This window comes from Thalia democratica, chromosome 7, assembly GCF_965202585.1.
Source record: "Thalia democratica chromosome 7, ktThaDemo2.hap1.1, whole genome shotgun sequence".
Taxonomy (NCBI): Eukaryota; Metazoa; Chordata; class Thaliacea; order Salpida; family Salpidae; genus Thalia; species Thalia democratica.
The window spans coordinates 31729274-31752230 of record NC_139171.1 but is presented as its reverse complement, the minus strand read 5'-3'; the positions used below and the strand labels follow the sequence as shown (position 1 = coordinate 31752230).

General features: G+C 25.7%; 1 protein-coding gene across 1 annotated transcript; it reads left to right on the top strand.

Annotated features, from left to right (window-relative positions):
* Positions 1-9612: 9612 nt before the first annotated feature.
* On the top strand, positions 9613-18181 carry LOC145840233 (cyclin-dependent kinase-like 4). Its single transcript, XM_082947416.1, has 10 exons — positions 9613-9783; positions 10276-10470; positions 11381-11559; positions 12661-12773; positions 14676-14815; positions 15115-15204; positions 16034-16171; positions 16602-16842; positions 17061-17205; positions 17854-18181. Exons 1-10 carry the CDS (start codon positions 9616-9618, stop codon positions 17876-17878), a joined length of 1434 nt encoding a protein of 477 aa, XP_082803542.1. The 5' UTR covers positions 9613-9615; the 3' UTR covers positions 17879-18181.
* The last annotated feature ends 4776 nt before the right edge of the window (positions 18182-22957 follow it).

The window sequence follows — 22957 nt, the reverse complement described above, 5'->3', positions numbered from 1 at the left end:
ATCTGAGTTACCTGAGCGTTGTTAAAACTAAAGTAAAATTTACACATTCACAAAAGTGTGGGTATCTAGTTTAAGATATTTAAATGTTTATCATTGTTTTTATTAAAACTTGTCAGATATATAATTACCCAAATCACTTTAAGTATAGAACTTAACTTTTTTTTTTATAATTTGAACGTACCTAATAAATACGGCTATTTTAAAACAGATTTCTGCTTATTTCTCTGAATATTATACTCTCATTGATATAGGATCTTTTCATAGATCTTTTTAGTTTACGATTTTTATGATCATTAACTTTTCTTAATACTTTAACTACTTTAGTACATTAAAATACATAGTAAAATACACAATGTGTACATATGTTTACTTCAGTAATTTAATCTGCACACCTTTAAAATAGGAACAGGTCTAAATTGCACGAAGACAAAATTTCACAAGGTTACTAAATTGAACAAGAGCAAAATTGCACGAGTGCACAAAAATGCACGAAGCCAAATTTGATCGAGGGAACAAAATTTGCACCAAGGGTCTTTTTTTCACGATAGTGAAAAAGTACAGAAAAAAAAAATTAAAAAAAAAAACAGAAAGAAAAAACTAAAAAAAAGAAAAAAAGTTACTGACCGAGGATAAGGGTTAGGGGTAACAGTGGTAGTTCAAATAAATTGACAAAATAAATGATAAAAATTGCTTATAATAAAATAAAAAGCTAAAATGAAAAAAATATACCGACCGAGGGAAAGGGTTAGAGGTAATAGTGATATTAAGTAAAAAAAATAAAAAATAAAATTAACCCTTGCAAAAATTTCTCCGTGCAAAAGTGTCTTAGTGCAAAAGTATCTTCGTACAGTTTTATATTGGTGCAATTTTGTACGCTCGTGCAAATTAGACAGCTACCCCTTTAAAGTATATTTATGTAAATAACAATGAAAATACAAGTGATACATGGTTTGACTACAAAATACTTTTTTTACCTCGAAGTTTTAATAATTACAACATTACTTAAACCAACTTTTTTTTCTATACCTACATTACTCATATTTTATTGACATTTAACAAGTTGTTGTTTCGACATATTTTTACAGATAATAAAGCACTAATAAAAATATTTTGGCTTATTAATAACACTTGTATTAACAATTTCTGTTATACCAAAAATTTAACTTAGCAACTCAAAAAAATTAATTAAAATATCTAACAAAAAGGTTGATCATTCCAATTCGATCATCAGACTACAAGTTTCGGTAGACTGAGACCGGTTTCGTCCTTATTAGGACTCATCAGTCAGTCACAACCGAAAAACTTGCAGTCGTCAATTACGGTTTTTCGGTTGTGACTGTTTTTCGGTTGTGACTGACTGATAAGTCCTAGTAAGGACGAAACCGATCTCAGTCTACCGAAACTTGTAGTCTGATGATTTAATTGGCATGATCAACCCTTTTGTTAAACTTGAGCTTGTCTCACGGCAAACGAAAGTTTAGGCTTCTACTCTGCTGACTTTCGCCGATATTTTTTGTTAAAATATCTAATAAACCTTTGTTAAACATAAACAACTAAAAACGAAATCATTCTTTTTAATTCTTACAATCTTACATTCTTTTCTAATTCTTACATTTAGAGATAAAATCATCAACTTTCAACTAATATTGCTATTTGTTAAATCTTCGGGTTCGGATTCATTATTAAAATTAATCAGAAACTAGTAGTGATCTACCTAATCCGAATCCGAATCTTATTTTCAAATTACGATTCGGGCGAATCCGAATCTAAATCTCAATTTTAAATTGGGATCCGGCCGAGTCCGAATCCATATGCTTTTATAAGAATCCGAAAGACTTAATCTGCTTGTTATGTAAATACAATATTAGTTTATGAATAATATTTACGTATTATAGCATCACTTATTTCGTAAAAAAAGTTTTAAAAATCTTTTTACCTTGCTTTTAAATAAATATATTTTTATTTTAGTCTACTTTATTTTAAAAGCGAACAAAAAAATGAACTTTATGCTGGAAAAAAGAATTAATCTTCATACACTAAACTTAGTTTAATATTTTGATGTCCATGCAAGCAACATTAACAATTAAGTTGTACTTTTGTTATGTAACATAAATTAATTATTGGCTTTAATAACAGGGTTGCCATTGACTTTTTTTAAATTTTCTCCAGGTTTAAAAATTTCTTCAAGGTTTTCAAAAGTACTTGTTTTTGGGTCTATTTGTAGTTAAACTTAGGTTTAAGGTAACAACTGTGTAAAATAGTATAAAAATATTGAAAAGATACTGTAGAGCTACTTCAATTGTATTTAAAATAAAATTTTAATGACGAAAACAAATTTTTATTAATCTGGTAGAACTTTTGTGTCAAATCAAAATCTTTCTACTTAAAATGTAAAAATTATTTAAAATTCCAAATTTTAAGTTTTTTTTGCCTAAATTGACAAATTCCAGGTTTTCAGGTTAAGTTACAACCCTGTTGTAAATACTAAAAGCAGAAAACAAATTAAAAAAAAAGTAAAAATTTTTAATTAAATCAATAACTTATTATTTTATAATTTTATATTATTTTAATATAATTTTTATAATTTTTGATTTTAATTTTATAACTTTAAATTTATAAAAACATTAAAAAGAAACTGTGAAGCTAATTTAAAATTTTTCTTGATAAAAAAAGTTTTGATGATGACAAAAAATGTTTACCTGTATGATAGATTTTTTGTTTCAAGTCAAAATTTTACTACTAAACATGTAAAAATTGATTAAAATTCTTAGATTTTAAGTGATTTGTGTTAAAAATTCCAGGTTTTTCCAGTTTTTTTTTTTAATTCTCAAATTCAAGATTTTTCCAGGTTATTTAGTCTAAATTTTCAAATCCAGTGTTGCAGGTTTTTTGGCAACCTTGTAAAGAGAATGATATAACTTCTATTATTTTAAGATTTTTTTTTCATTTCAATCTTTCACTCAAAAGAATAGAACATCAAATAAAATAAAATTTATTAAAAAATTGTAAGCTATATATGTTGGTGGGCCAACATCCAAAGTCTCAGTCGGGTCTGGTTGACTGTCTGTGGGTAGATTGTCAACCTGACCTTTTCGCCCATACTTTTCCCGCAGACGAGATGACTTTCTAGCACGTATGTGCTTAAAACCATATGCGGGAAATTGGTATGTGTGTGTTTTAAATTGAATATAATAAATATAAAATGCTTTTATACTAACAAATTGTAATGTATCAGTGAATTTTATCTATCAATACTAAAGACTATTTTATATAGATTAGGCAAGATAATTTGTTTGATGTATCTACTATAAAAAAGAATCACTCAACTATATTTAAAAATTTATTACTCAAAAAATACAAGCTGCTTTTAAAAATTTTATAAATCACTTGGCAAAAGTTTTTCAATGAAATGTTTCATCATTAATTTAAAGCGTTACTTCTTATAACTGCAAAAAGCTCTAAATATTCTCTTAATATTCAGAGTTCAAAAGTGAATAATGCAAACATTGCAGCAGTTCATTACAAACTAATTAAGATATTTTTGATAAAAAAAATGTTTCTTTAGAACACTGATTTTAAAATAAAAAACTAAAATGTTGAAGTTATAACATATATGTCATAAGTTAAAATTATCAATTAAATAAATTATAAAATATTAACAAAAATTATATTGCTAAAAGTATGAAAGCATCTGATTTAATATTATATATTTAAGTTGCATTTTTTTTTGTATGAACAATGCAGCAGTTTAGTACAAAGTTTAGAGCAAACAGAAAAACCTAAAGATATGATGTAAAAATAAGAGCGGTTACCCAAAAAGCTGATATTAAATGTCTCAAGCAGACATGTTAAAAAGCTCTGCTTTGTTTACTCGAGCGTAAAATTACTAACTTAAAACAAACCAAAGTTTATACGCTTCATTGCTGAATTACCATAGTAACTATTAGCATTTTACCAACTCTGGTCTCAAGTATGTGCTTGATTTTTTAAGAGTCTGACAAAAATTATATATCATAGCTTTTATACTCTGTGCAAAACTCTAAATCAAAATTGATAAGATTTTTGTTAGTGTGAAAAACTATTTTTTGTCTACTCAAACGTGAACTTATTAACTAGTTTTGCATTTCGTTTAACTTTTGACAAACAGTTTAGTAAAATTCAAAAACTTTAATGTGGTTTACTAATCATAAATTTCTGATTCGATAGATCACTAAAAATTAGTAAATGTCAGTAACTTAAGACACGGATAAATTTGATAGATTACTTTAAATGAAGTATTGTAGTCTTTTTCTTAAATCTAAAAATTGTGATAGTCTATCGTTGATAGATTTGTTTATTTTTTTTGTTTTAAGTTTCTTTGTGGTTTAACTTTTGAATTTAGTTTCAAAACTAATAGAATTAATTTTAATTAGGTAACTGTATGTTAAAACTTGTCATATGTCTTGTGAAGTTTTTGCACTTCAAAAAATAAATCTACAAAAGCTGACAAAATATAACTGAAAGGTTTTTCGTCCACCAAGTCTTGGGACCAAATATTTTGAGCGTTGTTTTTTTTTTTTGTCATTCAAACTGCACTAGTAATGTTTTAAAATCTCTAATCGCCGTCATTTGAGCAATTTTGTAAAGCCATTACATACGTAATGCGTATCTACTGAAAGATAGAAAAGAACTATACATTGAAATTTACCGATATAAAAATCCTTCATTAAGTAACAGTTATTTTGGCATGTCTCGAAGTTTGAAACGAACTTCATTTCTTGATAAAAAAGAAAAACATAATGTAGTTTATGTTTTAACTTCCTTGTTATTAACTTACTATTTTGTTGAATAATTGATTAAGAAAAGTTACTCTAGCATAATACTATAAGTTAAAAAAAATACAGAGTCTCCAGTGTTCATTAATTCCGGTAGGACTGCTGAAAATATAAAATTTTACTTTGTTCTTTTTTAAAATTAGTTTGTTTAGTGGTCAACTTATGATAAAGAGTAAAGGTTGAAGACTTTGACTTAATATTAAAGATTTTTATTTTAAGAAGTGTTGTGTTATTGTATATTAATATTAATCAAAAAAAATATTTTAAAGCAGTAGATGCCTAAATTACTGCTTTTTTATAAAGTTATGCTATCCGCTAGTTTTAGTAAAGAGTAAACAGCTGATAGAAGTTGCTCATACAGACAAGCTCTTAATACAAGCAAGCTAGTTAATACACTAATAGCTGTTGAAGTTTTTTTAAATTGAAAAATTAAACCGTTTGCTTAAAGAATTACAAAATAAAAGTGTTTGTAAGATGATTGTATATATAGAGACAAACTAAGAAATCAAAAGAACTTTTGAATATATTAAAAAAATTGTTTTGTATTTGTGTTGACCACTGGAGTTTGATTTTGCAACATACAACTTAGACTAGCCATTAAAGTATTATCATTATTCTTTAACAATTTTTGTTAATAAACTTATAAAAATGTATTTATTTTTTATGTAGAAAATATTCAAGATCTATTAAAACTAGCAAAAAAACACCTATTTTCAAAGGCCAATAATAAACCCTTGTATATGTAGAAATTTACTTAATTTTAATGTTGAAAATTATTTTCTTCTTTAAATAAAAGAAAAATATGTTGTAACTATTTTAAAAAATATATGTACATTTAATGTTGAAGTTGATCATTAAAAAAAAATAATAAGCAATTATTGTAATTTGATTATTGTATTTATTTATATGTTGCAACATTTTTTGCTCTTATATTCATTTTAGTTATTTTTAACTTGAACTCCAGAACTACTATATGAAAATCTGAAGCATAAGCTATTTTCATTTTAAAACAACTATTAAAAAATGGGAATGGGTCAAAATTGCACAAGAACACAATTTCAGGAGTTCAAGTCAAATTTGCACAAGGGCACAAAAATGCACAAGGGAACGAAATTGCATGAAGACAATTTTGCAACATTTTTGCACGAGTGTAAAAAAAACAGCAAAAAAAAACCTAAAGATAAGTTAGTAAAAAAGCAAAAAAAAAAAAAAAAAAGTTACTGACCAAGGTTAAGGGTTAGGGGTAACAGTGATAGAAAAATAAATAACTAATAAAAATTAATATAAAAGAAAAATTATTGAAAAAAAGAATAATTGAAAAAATATAAAAAGCTACCCACCAAAGGTAAGGGTTAGGGCTAACAGTGATAGTAATGAAAAATAAAAAATAAAAATAAGTTGCTGACTGAATATAAGGGTTAGGGGTAACAGTGATAAAAAAGAATTATTAAAAAAAAAATCTAATTAACAATAAATTTAAAAATAGAAAAAATATTCATGTCGTGCAAAATTGTCTGCTTGTTGCTTCGTGCAATTTTATCCCCTCGTGCAAAAGTATCTTAGTGCAATTTTTTCCCCTCGTGCAAATTTGAGAGCTACCTTTAGAAAATAGCTATTTATAATATGCTTAATATATATGTCAGTTTACTAACTTATTTTGGTTTTGTTATCCACTTAAAACTTCTGCATTTGATTTTAATTAAGAAAAAAATATTTTAAAATGATTGGTTGCCAGAACCTTGTGCCCATCTTATGTTTACTCAAAAACTTAGACTTCAGAAAAAACCATGAAGACTCTTAATACTGAAAAAAGTTAAAAAATCTAAAATGTAAACTTTTATAAATATTCAATCTAGAGTAAAACCAATATATTGATCAGTGTATATTTTATCAAAAAAAAGTTAATTTTTATATATATTTCTTGGTCCAATAATCAAAAATAAGAGAAAATAATTTTTTTTTGTTAAAAAGATTGTATTTTTAAATATATATATAAAGATATATATAAATAAATTGTACAAAACTTTTTACTAAAATGATTTTTACCTCCTAGGCTATAAGGTATAGGGTTGTCACACACTCAGGGAACTTAGGGAATTCAGGGAAACTCAGGGAATTTTCAAGTTGTAGAAAATATCAGGGAAACTCAGGGAATTTCGATTCTCTTTTTTTTTAAACTCAGGGAAACTCAGGGCAGTTTTGGTTTTTATAAAATTTTCAGGGAAATTTTAAGATATTTTTAAAAATCTCAGGGAAAAATTTTTCTAGATCTAGAATGAAATTTAATTAATCCAGTTTCAATATTTTTTTGAACAAGTTAATTTTTATTCATTTTTAAGTGCTTATTTAGAATTTTTCTTAGCCTTGCGGCAAATTCTTCATTATTCTTAAAGTAAAACTGTAATTTTTTGATAAATAAAAATTTGTAAGAATTTAAAAAAAATTCAAGGAAACTCAGGAAAAATTTTTTGACTCAAAGATTGGCGGTAATAAAAGGTAATATAAGTTCCACGATAAAAAAATAATATTAAAACAGATATGTCACAAAGTTGAGCTTTTTAAATTTCTTACACACAGGTTCTACTTATGATAATAATTGTGTACAACAATCTAACAACTACCTAAGGCTAGTTTGACAAAGTTAATTATTTAAAAGTATTTAAACTAAATGAAACTCATAGTTTTATTCTTGATATTGGATTAAGTTTGGATAAACTAAAAATTTTAAAGGAGAATAGGGTAACCTTTTTTTATTAGTTCTTTTGCTATAATTTTGGTGTCATAAAATTTTATGATTAGTTAAATTTTAAAACTTTGCACTTCTTAAATAATTTAAAATATAGACTTTTGCAATTAGATTGATGGCTGAACAAATAATTTTTTCAAAATAGTTATAGGATGTCTTAAGTAGACATTATGGACATCTATTACAAATTAAAAAAATGTTAAACCTAATATTTTAAAAGGCTTACTATAAATGAATTTGATGATCATCAAAGAAAAAAACTAGCTATCCACCTTGAGTAAACTAGCATTATTATCTGGTGAGTGAGTTATATGAGCAGTTGTTAAACAAAATAAAAAAATAGTTTTAAGGTAATAACTAAAGCAAATGCAATTATTTTAATTTAAGTCTAAAGTTAAGCTCTTTGTAGTGTTTCCTTCAGCCATAGTACAATGTTCAACTAAAAGCTAACTTCTCATAAAATATGAAATGAATGTTTTTGAACAAAAAATATAAAGAAAATTAATTCTCTCACATGTATAGATGTAAACATTTTTATTTTACTTTCTGCACATTTTCACACCAGGAGTGTGGAAATCTAAACTGCTTTCCAGGTATGGCTCACAAAGTGCTTTTCTTCTGAAAACTACTAAAGTAAATGAAGTAAATTTATGAATTTTTCTAAAATTGAAACCAAGTTGTTGATAAAACAAAAAAGTGCACTGTTGCACATCTGTACCAGGGTTTTAATAATTCAATAAGTTTGGCTGTCATGGTTAATTATTCAGTATTCAGTAAGCAGTATAAAAGTAAGCAGTTTTTAACTAATAAAGTGCACTTTCTCATTAATGGGGGCCACAATTTTTTAGTTTCTGCCTAGCAAGTGGTTACAAAATTGAGTTTAGGAAGCTCTGATCTAGGCTAAAGTCTTAAGAGCATAGGGGGGGGGGGGGGGTAAACACCCTTTTTTGGTTTTTGATCTTATTTTATATAGTTTTTACTAAGCTACAAGATGCTTTTTACAGATTTAAAAAATTCTAAATATTTTTTGAGATATAGACGGTCAAAGTCTGAGCCAAAAATAGGTTCCATATGGGAGGCACAAACTAAAACGGCAAAAATAAACTATTTTATCAAAAATCTATCTTCTCCTACGTTTTTTGAGTTAACTACCTCAAACTTTCAGGAAATGTACCTTGATACATTTAGAAAATTCTGTCGAAATAAATTTTGAAAAAAATAAAAAATAAAAATTTTATATAACAAATAAACAAAAAAAACAGTTTTTTTTTGTTTTTTTGTTATAAAATTTTAATTTTTTAATTTATTTAAATTCTGTTCGGACAGAATTTTCTAAATACTGCAAGGAGCATTTCCTGAAAATTTGAGGTAGTTATCTCAAAAAACATAGGAGGAGATAGATTTTTAGTGATTTCTAGTTATTTGCCGTTTTAGTTTGCGCCTCCCATAAGGATCCTATTGATGCCTACGACTTTGACCGGCTATATCTCAAAAAATATTTTGAATTTTTTAAATCTGTAAAAAGCATCTTGTAGCTTAGTAAAAACTATATAAAATAAGATCAAAAACCAAAAAAGGATGTTTACCCCCCCCCCCCTACGCCCTTAATTTGTTAAAAAGTAATAAAATATATATTTAGCTTAATTTTTCTCATTATTTTTAACTACAGTAATTAAAATTTGAAAGAAACTTTTTTGCTGGTGTCATCAGTACTTAGTGATGTTTAGAGCTAAACAGAAAAGGAAATTAAATAAAAAAATTTGATTTAAAAAATTGAATAAAAAACAAAATCAAAAAATTTATTTATGAAAAAATCAATAAAGTTATTTGTAACTATAAAACGCCAAGAACATTTTTCGAAAACAGATTTAACCATGAGAAAAAGTAATTTGTTCAATTGTAATTACTGCTTATAAATATCTTCACATTGATAAGAACATTAATAGTTTTGAATATAAACAAAGCAAGAACTTCTATACTGAGACATTTTTGTAAAAAACAATTTTTAAAAACTAAATTTTTATACAGTTATGTTTAATATATAAATTATTGAAAATGGATAAATACGAGAGTCTGGGTTTGGTTGGAGAAGGATCCTATGGAATGGTGATAAAATGTAGGAACAGGGAAAATGGGAGTTATGTTGCAATCAAGAAGTTTTTGGAAACTGAAGAAGATAAAAGTGTTAAAAAGATTGCAATGAGAGAAATAAAAATGCTTAGAGTTGGTATTTTTGTTATCTTTTAATTTTCTATATTTACATAGTTTAATATTTTTTAATAGAATCAGTCATGTTTTGACTTTATTTTACACTAAAGCCTATTGTAAGCTAAATCTTTTATTTTACACTACAAAAAAAAAACAAGTTTATAAGTTTTAATTTATGTAAATAAAGTTGAAAGTTATAATTTTAGTTTGTCCTTCAGAGACAAAAAAATTAAATATTAAAAACTTTGAATTTTAACTTAACAAAGTGTAATTGGACATGTTTCTTTTTGTATGACTCAATATGTAGTAGTCTAAAACACATTCTCTTAAAAACAGTACTATTACAACTAATTAAATCAACTTAAAAAAAAACATCATTCTTTTACACAAAAACTTTTTATTACTTAATTTGGTGATCTAATTGTATTAAAAAAAAACTGTAACAAGAAGTTAAATTATTAATATTAAAAACTTTAAGAACTATAAAAATTTTATTCTTTCACACAGAAACTGCGGCATGAGAACCTGGTGAACTTATTGGAGGTGTTCAGGCGGAGGAAGAGGTTGTACCTGGTGTTCGAGTTTGTGGACCACACTTTACTGGACGACCTGGAGAAGCATCCTGACGGGTTGAAGGTCGGTGTGGTCCAGAGGGTCATGTGGCAGGTGTTCAGGGCTGTTGGCTTCATGCACAGTCATAATGTTGGTTTAATTTATGTTTTTATTTTATTTTATAGATAAAACGACTTTTACCATAAAAGTTTTTTATGTTTATTAAACTTTCAATGGAAAATGCTTAGGCTTAAATTTAGTTTAAATGGTAAGATCTGCAATTAATTACAAACTTACAACTTGTAGACTAGAACTGTTTTATACTTTAAAAGTTTGCCAAGACAATAAATAAAAACAAAACAATTTTAGTTGAAATCATACTTTTCTGTTATACTTTAAGTAATTTTATCTAAAAATAAGTTTTTCAATGTTTTAACTAAAAAAGACAGTTTTTAAAGTGAGCTAAGATTTTCAAAAAAATACATTTATTTATAATTATTGATAGTTTATAACTATTTATTAAATGATTTATGCTCTACTTTTTTCACATAGATCATACTCTTTGTTATTAGTTTTCTAGCTCTTTCATCAGTCAGCATAAATGTTATGTATCCTGAAATAGTTAACAGTTTTAGCTACTAATAAGATTAAGAAGACAATAAATTAGGATAAATCCGTTATAAATTAAAATTAACTCTTTCCACTTACTGCCTAAAAAATTTTGTATAGACAATATTAAAGTAAGTTTGAAAATATTTTGTAATTAGTTTACATGCCAATTTTTTACATGTATGAAATTGTTTAATTTTCAAACATCTTTTACCAGTAATCTTGAATGTTGCGTATGTGTCCTGTTGAACTTTATATAATTAACTTAGCAATGTGCTGAACAGTTAGCCACTAACTTAGATTATGAAGGAAGTAAATATTTTACCATAGGAATTTTTTTTTTACAGATTTTAAACTACAAGCTTTCTTTCAGGTAATTCACCTACTAATTAGAATACTTTTATACCAAGTTCGGATTAATCCCTTATAAAACCACAATTTATTCTTCCAGGTAATTCACCGTGACATCAAGCCAGAGAACGTGCTTCACTCGCGCACCGGTCTCATCAAGCTGTGCGATTTCGGTTTCGCCCGCTCTATCGCCAGTAGTGGCGAGTTTTACACTGATTACGTGGCAACCAGGTGGTACAGGGCCCCGGAACTTCTGGTGGGCGACCCCAACTATGGAAAGTTAGTTTAAAATTTTATTTTTTTGGTAAGACTATTATATATTATTCTAAACAAAAAGTCCTTTAAAAACATTTGAAATACAAACTTTTTTTAAAAAGTATATTGTTTGATTTATTAGCATGGAAATAAATTTATTTAAAGACATTCAATTTGTGTTTTGATTTTTATAAGTATTTTTTTTGCGTCCCTAGCTATAGAAAATTTATTTCAAAAAAAAATTAATTTTGAAGAGTTTTCTTTAAACTTGTAACTTGTGATATCCATGCCATTTGAAAAACTTTAAATGAAACTTAACTTTAAAAATAGTTTGATTGCTTTTTATTCTCTATTTAAATGGTATGGGTTGTTAATACAAAAAACTTTAAGTTAATCTTTTATGTCATTGAAACTATATTATTGTTGTGGGTATATACTGTTTTGTAAGTACTTTTTCAACACATGAAAAACCTTAAAATTTTATTGATATGTTTTCAGTTTATAAAAAAAGCTTTTGAATTTAAATTTTTTTACAGTTTCATTATTTTGAGCTTAAACTTACACAAAGATACAGTACTTTTGAATTAGAAGCTGTACTTACACAAACAAACTTTTTTTTAAATGTTTTATTCTACAAATCTTTTTAGTTAACAATTAGAATAATTTTTTGAAATTATTTTTTGTGTTAATAAATTTAAATTATAGTTTTAAACTATCACACAGATATCATTCAAGTAAGAAATAAAAGTAATTAGTATTGTTTACCGTAATACACTGAAGTCGAAATTGTTAGTTTTCCATTTAAAATTAGCTAAAATAACTTTTATTAAAGTACAACAATTTCAACTTCAAAATAGTTTATGGTTCTGTTAAACTAAAAAGTTTCAAGTTATTTAGAAGTCATTTAAAACTTAATTTTTTATGTAAACTGTTTTAGCTGAGCAAATACCAAACATTTACCACTTATTATATCTTGAAGATAATATAAAAAACAAACATTTTGAACATTTTCCTATTAAGTATTTTCACAACAGAGCATTAACTACTGATTAAATCAAAAAGATAGTAAATTATAATCATTACTTAATAAAAATAAACATTTAAAAAAATAAATATACGTTACAGAGCAGTAGATGTATGGGCCATAGGATGCCTCATTGTTGAGATGTTGTGCGGAAGACCCTTGTTCCCAGGAGACTCCGAAATTGATCAGCTCTACCAGGTCATCAACTGCTTCGGTAAAAATTGATAAATATATTACATACTTAAAAATAAAATAAAATAAACGCTTATTTTGAAAATATAAAATTAGTTAATTTAGACCAGTATTTCTGAAATTAAGGAGTGGTCACCACAAATTTTTTTAGCAATATATTTTTAATAAACCATTGGTTGTGAATGAGTGATTTTTGTTCACGTACTTGTGGTATTGTCATGTAACAAGAATTCTGATGTTGATAAGTTTTACAGCTTTTATTATCAGTCTGTGGTAAAAGTCATAAAATGTTTTTTAGCGTTTACTATTATTAACTTTTGTTTGACAAAAAGTATAATACATTGTATGTTTATACCTAAAAAAATTAAAATTAAACTTCTATGCATTGTAATTATTTCTTTAAAATTAACTCTAAAACTTAAAGTTAAGCATTCAATTAAATGATCACAAATTGATCACATGAAAGTTTTCAACTATTAGTTATAAATTTTTTTATTTCAGACTATTACTAGCAAGTTGATTAAATCAATGTTTTGTTCTAAAAATTAAGTTTTTAAAGTTGAAATAAACTGTTAACCTGTATTTTCGTTTTAAGGGATTTTGAAATCATAAACAGTTGAAGTTATGTATATATAAACTAATTGAGTTGTGCGAAAATAACTGAAAACTTATACCTTATTGATAACATAGTTTTAAAACTTACTTTTATTATAAAGTTTTAATTTGCAATATGTTGGGTTTATTTGTAACTTGTGACCCCTTTTGTATGATTGATATTTAAAGTTTAAATACTGGTAATGTGTCACAAATGTTAGAAAATTGTTTAAGTAAACTTTGAAAATAAAACGGTAAAATTGTCACCAAATAAACCACATATATCAAATAAGATGCAACCCTATAACTTTCAGATGTTGTTACTTCGTTTTTTGTTTTTATTTGCTAAAAATAATAAAAAGCTAGTCAATTTTCTAGACAATATTAAAGCAGATTTTGTACTTATTTATGAAAAAAAAATTTAGAAAGGGATTAAAAGTAATTATAATCAATCTAACCGACGCATATGCTTTGCACTACAATTCAAAATAACTACAAGATACACACACATCATTTTTATTTTGCTGAAAAAGTCACGAAATTTATACATTTGTAATTTTAAAGGACAAAAGTTGTTATGATTTACTTATTAAATTTATTTTTTGTGCTTTTTTAGATGAAAAATATCATATTTATAATTTTAAAAATGTTTTACAGTTTTTTTCAATTTTATTGCAGTGTTACAAGCAAACAAGAAACATATTTTTTATCAAACTCTTTTGTTCAAAGCCCATAAAATTTTATATTCATGCTATTTACACAAAAAAGGGCGCGCTTAATAATACTATGTGTTTGCCGTGCAAATTTGAACAAAGCATCTTCTGAAACATTCTGTTGGTAGTTTATTTGCACATGGAAAATAATTGAAAGTTTTGTTTGCGAAGATGTGGTCGTAATAAAACAAATATTCCACCGTGTTTTAAAAGCATAAACTTCACAAGTTTAAAAGCAGTAAAACTTTGTATGAAAAATTCTAAGATTTATGGCTTTTATGAAATTTTTACGTTGCTGAGTCATTGCTTATATTCTAAAACTTTGTCAAGTAGATAATTCTGTTTTCATGAGTATTTTTAATTTGTTCAAAGCTTTTATCTACAAATGAACTTAAAAACTGTATATCTATAACATTAATTATAACTATATATTATCATAAAAAAATTCTCACAAGTTTTATCAAACATTTTTTTTTTGTAAAACTTGAATTAATTTAGATGAGTTAACCACAAACCACTAACTACACAGCATTTAAATAGTTTTAATTAATTATGTATAAATCTTACAACCTAATAGCCTATTTATTTGTGTCATATATGTTTAAACATTTTTGTAGGAAAGCTGAGCAAGAGACACCAGGACATGTTTTACAGGAACCCTGTGTTTTCAGGAATTAGGTTACCGAACTCTAAAAACAAGGAATCCATCTCGCAAAAATTCCCCAATTTCACCCCGGAATCTACAAATCTGATTAACGTAAGAATTATAATGCATTATTACTTTTTTGTTTAAAGGTTAAAAAAATTAAATTAGTTTAAAACAACTTATTTGTAGCTTTTAACTTGTGTAAAAATTTAAACCTAAGTATACTTATTAAAGTAATAGCTTTGGTTGTAATTGTTTTTTTGGTAAATATTATAATTTCAATACAGTAAACGCTTTTTCTAAATATCTCACACTGTTAAAACACTCAATATACAAATTTTTACTAAATTTAACAAAGTTTTAGTTTGAGAGCTTGAAATATTTGTTAGTACCTGGTTTTATTTTTTCAGAAATGTCTCGAAATCGATCCAGATGACAGACCAGAAGCAATATTTTTTTTATCAGACGAATTTTTCATTCTTAACGGATTTATGGAAAAAGTGAGTTTAAAAGTTCTTCTGTTTTTCATCATAATACAAATCGTAAGTTCAATTAGTTGAAATATAAAATTTTAGGTTAAAACCAAAAATCGGTTTTTTTCTATTATGATATCATAAAATTCTTCAACAAAACAAAACTATTTGAGTACAGTTTAACATAAAATGAAGTTTTTGATAATTTTTATTATGTTTTATACAATAAGATAATTTTGACGGTACACTAAACATGTTTACAAGTTTTTCAATAATCTTTAAACAATTTAAATTTTCAAACTATTGTCCCTACTTGTAATAAAAAGATAAAAGTCGTCAAATCAATAAACGTAAATTAAAGTTAACAATTTTGTATTATTCTAGATACTCTTTAGAAAATATGATGTAATGATTACAAGTTCTAGTAACTGTGTAACAATCTTACAACAAAACTTTATAAAAATGTTTACTTTGGTTAAGATAATTGAAGTTTATCTTTAAACAATTACAATAAAAAGATTTCTCACAAACTTTATCGTAACTAAGAAAATTGAACCCGTTTCAATGTTTGAGCACTTAAATATGTCAATGTTTGTACACAAGAAGCGTTTATATAGAAGATTAAGCGAATAATAAAGCTCAAGCGAGGCTACTTTTTACTTAAACAATGTGAAGGTTTTGACAGAAACGCAAACTTGAACGCCTTTCAAAAGCAAATAAACGTTTAACTGTTTCCACCTACTAGATAAGTGTTTTATAGTAACTTAATTCATTTTTTATTAGTTACTCAAAAAAAAAGCGTCAAGTTTTATATAAACAAAGATAAAATGTTTTTTATTTGTTAGTTTTTCTTTAGACACTACCACAGCTGCGTAGGCAGATACAGAAAGAAAGTTTGATGAACCGAAGTAAAAGTTTGAAGTTGAATAATCGAAACAAACAACATTCCACATCAAAACACTGCCTTAGTTCTGATGGTAAAGATAAACGAAAAGTAATTTTTTTTTTTGCAGTCAAGTTATATCTAAAATTGAAAATTGTTTGATAACTAAAACTGTAGTTATACTTTAAAATAGTTTTTAGAAAAATATTATAAACTGTCTAATAAAAGTTAGTTAACAATACAATTGAACAAAGTTTGAAAAATACTTTAGTAGTAAAGTTATTGTGTTATTAATTTTAAAACAACTATTAAGTTCATTCTAACCAATCTTTATTTTACAAAAAAACTAAAATAGTTGTGTACCAAACTTCAAATTTAATTTAGGTCTTTAATTATTTAATTTTTTCTTTCTCTTTTTACTTTGTAGTTTGCCATTTAATTATTTCTAATGGATATTGTTTCACAAAATGTATTAATGCGTAAATTTGTCAATAAAACATGTTACACAGGTGTTTAATAATTCAACTTTATTTCAATTCAGATAGGAGTGCCTGCAATATCGAGCAGAAACAAAATGAAGAAGCAAAACAGAAGAACCGATTTCAAAACAAGCAACGATGAGTACAAAAATCTATCAAGCACAATCAACAAAGCTGCACAGTTCATCAACCAACCTTCTAAGAATTACCAGAAATCACTTTTTCCAAACATTGTGCCGCCCAGTCAAGTTAACAGCAAGTACTCTTCAGTTCAAGCTAGTAGAAGAAAAAACAGCACGTATTGTAAGTTAACAGATAGCTTATTTTTTAGAAATTTTTCTATTAAAAATAATTAAAAAATATTTTTGCAAAAATGTCATTAATTTTGTGACTACCTTGCATTATAAGATTTAGTCTAGTAATTATCAATATTTTTTTTTACTAATTGTTTATCAAATAACTTATATTCATTTTAACCAAAGTTCAAAAGTTCAAAGTTCAAAATAAGTCATGTTTTTCAGCAACCGCCAACAAGCAAGGTCATTGGTCGAGCGCGAACCAAATTTCCCCGCTGAAAAGTCACCAGAAGGGTAATTCCCTTTTCAATTCCCGCCAATTGGAAGTCAGCAACATGTTTCCTGACGTCACAAACACTCAGTATCATCAGTTAGTTTGTTTTATTTATGACGTCAAACTCAGACCAGCTGGATATTTTTCTACAAGTCAGTCTAGTTTTAAAACTGAAAGCTTAGCTTGAATGTTTTAATTAGTTATAGGCAATTATTTTTCTCTAGTAATTGTTCTTGTTATGAAAATTTTAGATATTATGCTTGACTATAAGTAAAGTTTTTAGCTTTTATAAAGTTTGGCTATTTGTATTTTTCAAAGTTTTTCATAAACTCAGGCTGGTTCTTTTGTTGCTCTAAAGAATGATTTCTATTAAGTTTGAATGCTTATACTATCAAGTTTATTAAATTTAAATTTTTTTTCTGTTTTTAAAATGAAAAACTTTAATATAGCGGTAAAAACAATATTTTAGAACCTTATATTGTTTAACTTCGAAGTTTCTGTTAGCTAACTTAATAACACTTTTAGTTTTAAAACTTACTTACTTTATTACTTTAATTAGTTATTGGATCTTTGATATAATTACTTGAATACTTTAAGGATGTTGAATTTCTAACAAATTGTTTCGTTCTGATTATACAACTTTTATAATAACTTCCAGTCAAAAATTTTAAGTAATAGTAGCAATTTAAAGTAACTAATCTAACAAATAGAAGCTTATTATTTAACTCTTAACTATTATAACAGAAATCTGAAGTTAAAAAAGAGGTGAAGTTTCAACTAACCAAGAATTCGAACTTTGGTAAAATCATTAAAGTGAAAATTTGATAAATTTAGAACGAAGAAAACACAAAAGTTTTCTGTATTTAAAGTTTTATTGTGTTTAAATGTTTGTGACTTAACATAATTTAAGAAACTAAATTACATATCGAATTAATTTAAGCCAAGTATTTAACTAAAAATTATTTTAATAGTATAATTAGTTCAATCATTTATCTAATAGTTTTTTAAATTAATGTTTTTTTGTACTTAATTAGTAAATATTATCAAGTCAATTTTAATTATACTTAATCATTTTTTGTTAACTGTGTCTACCATATTAATTTATGCAAAGTTTTTTGAACTTTAAAAAATACTTGAAATTCTTAAACTTAGGTTTTAGAAATTTTTACTTTCAACATTGTATTTTATTTTATCATAAAGTTTACTTTATATTTAAATAGTTTTTATATACTGAGAATTTATAAGAGTTTTTACCATGATAGTTATTCATCACTGTGATTTTTTTGTTGACTTTTAAATTTGTACTTGCTTTTTATCTTATTTTTAATTAGTTGCCAAAAGTACTGAACCATTTCAATTTTTGTGTTTTTAAATATATTTTTATGTAACCAATAATTTCATTGTTTTTATTTTATTGTTAAAACTGTAATATAGGAGTTGTTTTACTTCTAAATTTCTAACACATAGTTAAGTTTTATTTAATCAAAAAAAAAATTTCTCTGAATAGATTTCTTTAGCATAGCTTTGCTTTTTAAAATTAATTTATATTTTTAAACAAAAGTCTTATTTTAAAATATAATTTATATTAAATTGACGTTTATTGTTGATATATTGATATTCTAAATATATAAGTTACACTACAAATTTATGTTATCAGTTTTTCATCTTTTTTTTTTGTAAATGTTCTGAGAAAGTTTTGATATCACTAAAAAAGTAATTGATTTTTTATAAGTTTGAAACGTGTTTTTATGTTCATGAACAAAATTAATTGAATTGAAGAAAATAATTTATACGTAACATTTTGCACGATTGGATTTGTATACAATGATGGAAGTGATCAAAAATAACACTCTGATATTTATTATTTGACCTAAATGTTATAAACAAGTATACCTACTGTGTAGATCAGTGAATATCTTATATTAGGGAGACCTCTTGTCAAACGTTTAGTAAATGATTGCAAAGAAAAAGAAAAACGGAGTGTATTTTTTATTTTTTTTTATCAGTTTCAAAGTTATATCATTGTTTTAAACTTCTAAGTCCAGTGATGAGCTTTATAGTTTAGATCAGTGGTCGTCAAGCTTATCAAATTATGTGTACACCAAGCTACAAAAAAAAAATCGGTGCACCCCAAGATCTAACTTTAATAAGCGCCGTTAGTGGTGGGACTACATTAAAACTTTTATTACTGCATTTCTTCTTAAATATCATAACTCAGTTTGTATTTACATGTAAGCCATTTAACAAGTAAAGCTGAAACTTTTTATTTGATCCTCTTTTTAATTGACCTCTTTATTTGTTTTAAATTATTTTCACAATGATTTTTTAGTTACATGGCTTTGTCTTACATACTTATTAGTTGAACACTTCTCCGCAATTACTACAAAATTCCCAGTTCGCGAACGGATCAGAAAAGCACGGGTGACACTTTAGCACAGAGTGACACTTTAGCACGGTGTAATAATTTAGCACGGTGTGACATTTTAGCACTGAGTTGCACTTTAGCACAGAGTGTCACTTTAGCACGGCGCCACTTTAGCACGGAGTGACGTTTAAGCTCAGAATCTATTTTGAATTGTTTAAAAATCTAAAAACGAACTATGCAACATGTAAACTAAACATTAATAAGCTTTAAATGAATTACAAGTTTAAGCTTTAGTTAAAACTAAAACATAAAAATTTAAAAACTTTGTTAACTTGTTTTACTAATTAATTTTAGATTAAAATATGTTGATACTTTTACTTTTAAGTTTTTTTATTGAAAATATTTTAATAAAGCTAGCAATAAATACAGGCTTTAGGATTATTATACTTTTTTTAATGTTTTAAGTAATTTTATTAAGGTTAAACTTTAAGCATGTGCTTCAATAAAAAAAGAAATATATATTAAAAGATTATAAATTTTCTTATTTCATTTGAAGCCCATAGTAAAAACTTTTTTTATAATTTTTTTAAGACGATATTTTGAAAAGTATTAACACTAGTTTTCACAATTATTTGTTTGTAAAGTTAATTATTTTATATATTTAAACATTATTTAAATGAACATTTTAAAACGTTTGAAATTGTTACGTGCAAAAATGTTTTTCCGTCCTAAAGTGACGCCGTGCCAAAATGTAACTACGTGATGAAGTGTCACTCCGGTGCTAAGCGACATACTTTATCTAACTGTATGTATTTTTTGTAATCTCAAAGTTTTGTGTACCTCTAAATGAGTTTCGTGTACCCTAAAAATTTCGTGCTCCTCAAAAAAGTTTCGTGTACACCTTGACGACCACTGGTTTAGATCATTGCTCATCAAAAAAAATCAAAACTAAATACGCAAGTATCTGCAAATAGAAAGGTAGCTCTACAAACAATATAAACTTATTTTTAGTTCAATTTTAATTTAAATAGCTTGATTTTGTTGTAAGTTTTCTCAAAAATCTATTAAGCTACTTTATAAGCTTGTAAGTCTTTTATCAACTAAGTAAATAGCTTAGTATATTTTTATTGTATATAAATACTGAATTGTACAAAATTTTAAAATAGTGACTTGAAAACGGGTCAGTTTTGCACGAACGAATACTTTCACACAAAGGGTATTTTTTGCACGAGTCGTCAATTGTGCACGAAATATTAACTTTGCTCAAGTGTCAGTTTTGTAAAAGTGTCACTATTGCAAAAAGCGCCATTTCAGCACAGTTGTTTAGTTTAATCCACCGCTACAATCGTTTTTAGCCACCCTCCGAAACGATATGAGGAGCCACTCTCCAGTTAGCTGAAACCAACCTAAACTGACGCCGTGCAAAAAGTTACAATGTGCAAAAATGTCAATCCGTGGAAAATTGACACCGTGCAAAAGTGTTTTTTTGTACATTGCTGACACCCACCCTGAAGATTTACCAGCTATGTAATATACTTAACTATGTACAACTGCATAATGAAAGAAAAAAAAGTTAAAAGATTATGATTACACTAATTAAATATGCTCATAAGGTTTTAGCATTATAGTTTACTTTACTAAACTAATTTATTAAAAAGTATACTTTACAAAATTTACAAAAAAGTGAAGCTTGAGCATAACTAGTAATAAATTCCACCTAATGCTATCAAGAAATTAAGGTAAAACAACTATTTTGAATAAAATTGTACTATAAACTTAAAGTACTTGTAAATAAATCATTAAATTCAAAATACGCATGCGTAAGAAAAACATTCTACCATACAGTCAATTCGTTTTGTTTGTCTTTTTTCAAAAGTAATTTTACATAGTATTTTCATAAAGTGATACAACATTCTATGTCCGAATAATTTCAACTGAGGCCTAAATGTCAACCTTAATTTGTAATTAAAATAGATCCTTTGCAAATAAACACAAATCTAGATTCTAAAAATAGTGTTTCTTATTGTTTGCAAAAGCTATACCGTGTTGATCTAAAATTGTGTATGAAAAATTGTAAATAAGTCAATTTTTAAGGTCGATCTTAATTTAAATGTTAAATAAATTAAAGTAGTCCGCTTTTTTTAGTAGTTATTTTTTTTAACTTTTATAATAATATACGTGCGAATTAACCATTCTTTTTATTACAAGGTTTCAGTCGGAAAAATCATCATATCAAGTATTAATTAAATAGTAAAATTGCACTATGCAATACTGTTTATATAATGAGAACTAAAAGCTTTTCATGAATGAACTTTGATATATTTATGAACATAAATTATTTTTTACAATACAGTACAAAATTTATGAGTAGAAATGATATCATTTTATAATTAATATCTTTTAAACAGATAAACAAATAAGTATATCATAAAACTTTTGTTATAAAATTAAGTAAAAAATAAAGTTGTTTCAGCATAATCTGTTAATCAAAATGAAGCGTAATAATAATAGTAATAAAACACACTTAGTCTCATTTATTATTCAAGTGTGTAAACTTTATCTTTAAATTAGTATTTTATTTGTTTTCCTCAACTTTGTTTATAGTAACAATTGTAAATAATAGATTTATGTTTGCAAAAAGTTAATACTATATCAATGTTATATATATTTCCACAAATAACTGTCAATTAATTAGTTGTTAAGTTTATTATTTGGATCACAACATAAAAGGCATTATCAAAAAATAAGTAGGCTAAATATTTTCTTTAATGTCCTGGACAAGACATTAAAAGATATTCGTGGTGTGCGACTCAATAACCGAAAAGTTTTTCGTACCCCAGGTCCTAGGACAAAATAATTTAAGCGCTTTTTTTTTCGTTCAATAAACTGTACTATAACAAAAATTGGTAACTGTTAAAAATTTCTTTAACACAATTATTTTTAAATAAATTTCAATTTAAAAAAAAGCACTGTGACATTTATTTTATATATTTCAGTATATTTTGCTTCGCTAGGATCTTTTTTAATAAACGATCAGCTTTAGATTTTGAACTTTTACTAACTAAATAGTATACTTTGCACTTAAATTTTAAATTAAATAACATATAAGATTCATAAATACTTGTTTCCTATTACTTTAAACCTAATTATACATAAAAGCGTAACCGAATATTTTAAACAATAAAATTAAAGTTTATAATTACAGTAACTTAAGATCCTTTTAAAAATTCATTACTGCAAATCTAATTTATCTACTTGAAAAAATAAAGCTTGAGCATCAGTACTAAAGTCTACATAGTTAAATCACATGTTATAATAAAATAAGTTGCTTTGTTAAAACTTATGCAAATACTTTGTAAGTTTTAAGTTAAGTATGAGTACTAAAAACTTTTTCTAACAGTTTTTATTTTCATTTTTGTTCTAAGCTTATGTTATAGTCTGTTTAATTTTTATAAGTTTACAAAACACTCTATGACGTTTGAA

Bases quoted from the DNA above. Each gene is read 5' to 3' on its own strand.
- LOC145840233 (XM_082947416.1), top strand. From the start codon at position 9,616: ATGGATAAATACGAGAGTCTGGGTTTGGTTGGAGAAGGATCCTATGGA. The intron at 10,471-11,380 runs GTTGGTTTAATT...TTATTCTTCCAG, and splicing joins GCTTCATGCACAGTCATAAT to GTAATTCACCGTGACATCAA. The intron at 15,205-16,033 runs GTGAGTTTAAAA...GTTTTTCTTTAG, and splicing joins TTAACGGATTTATGGAAAAA to ACACTACCACAGCTGCGTAG.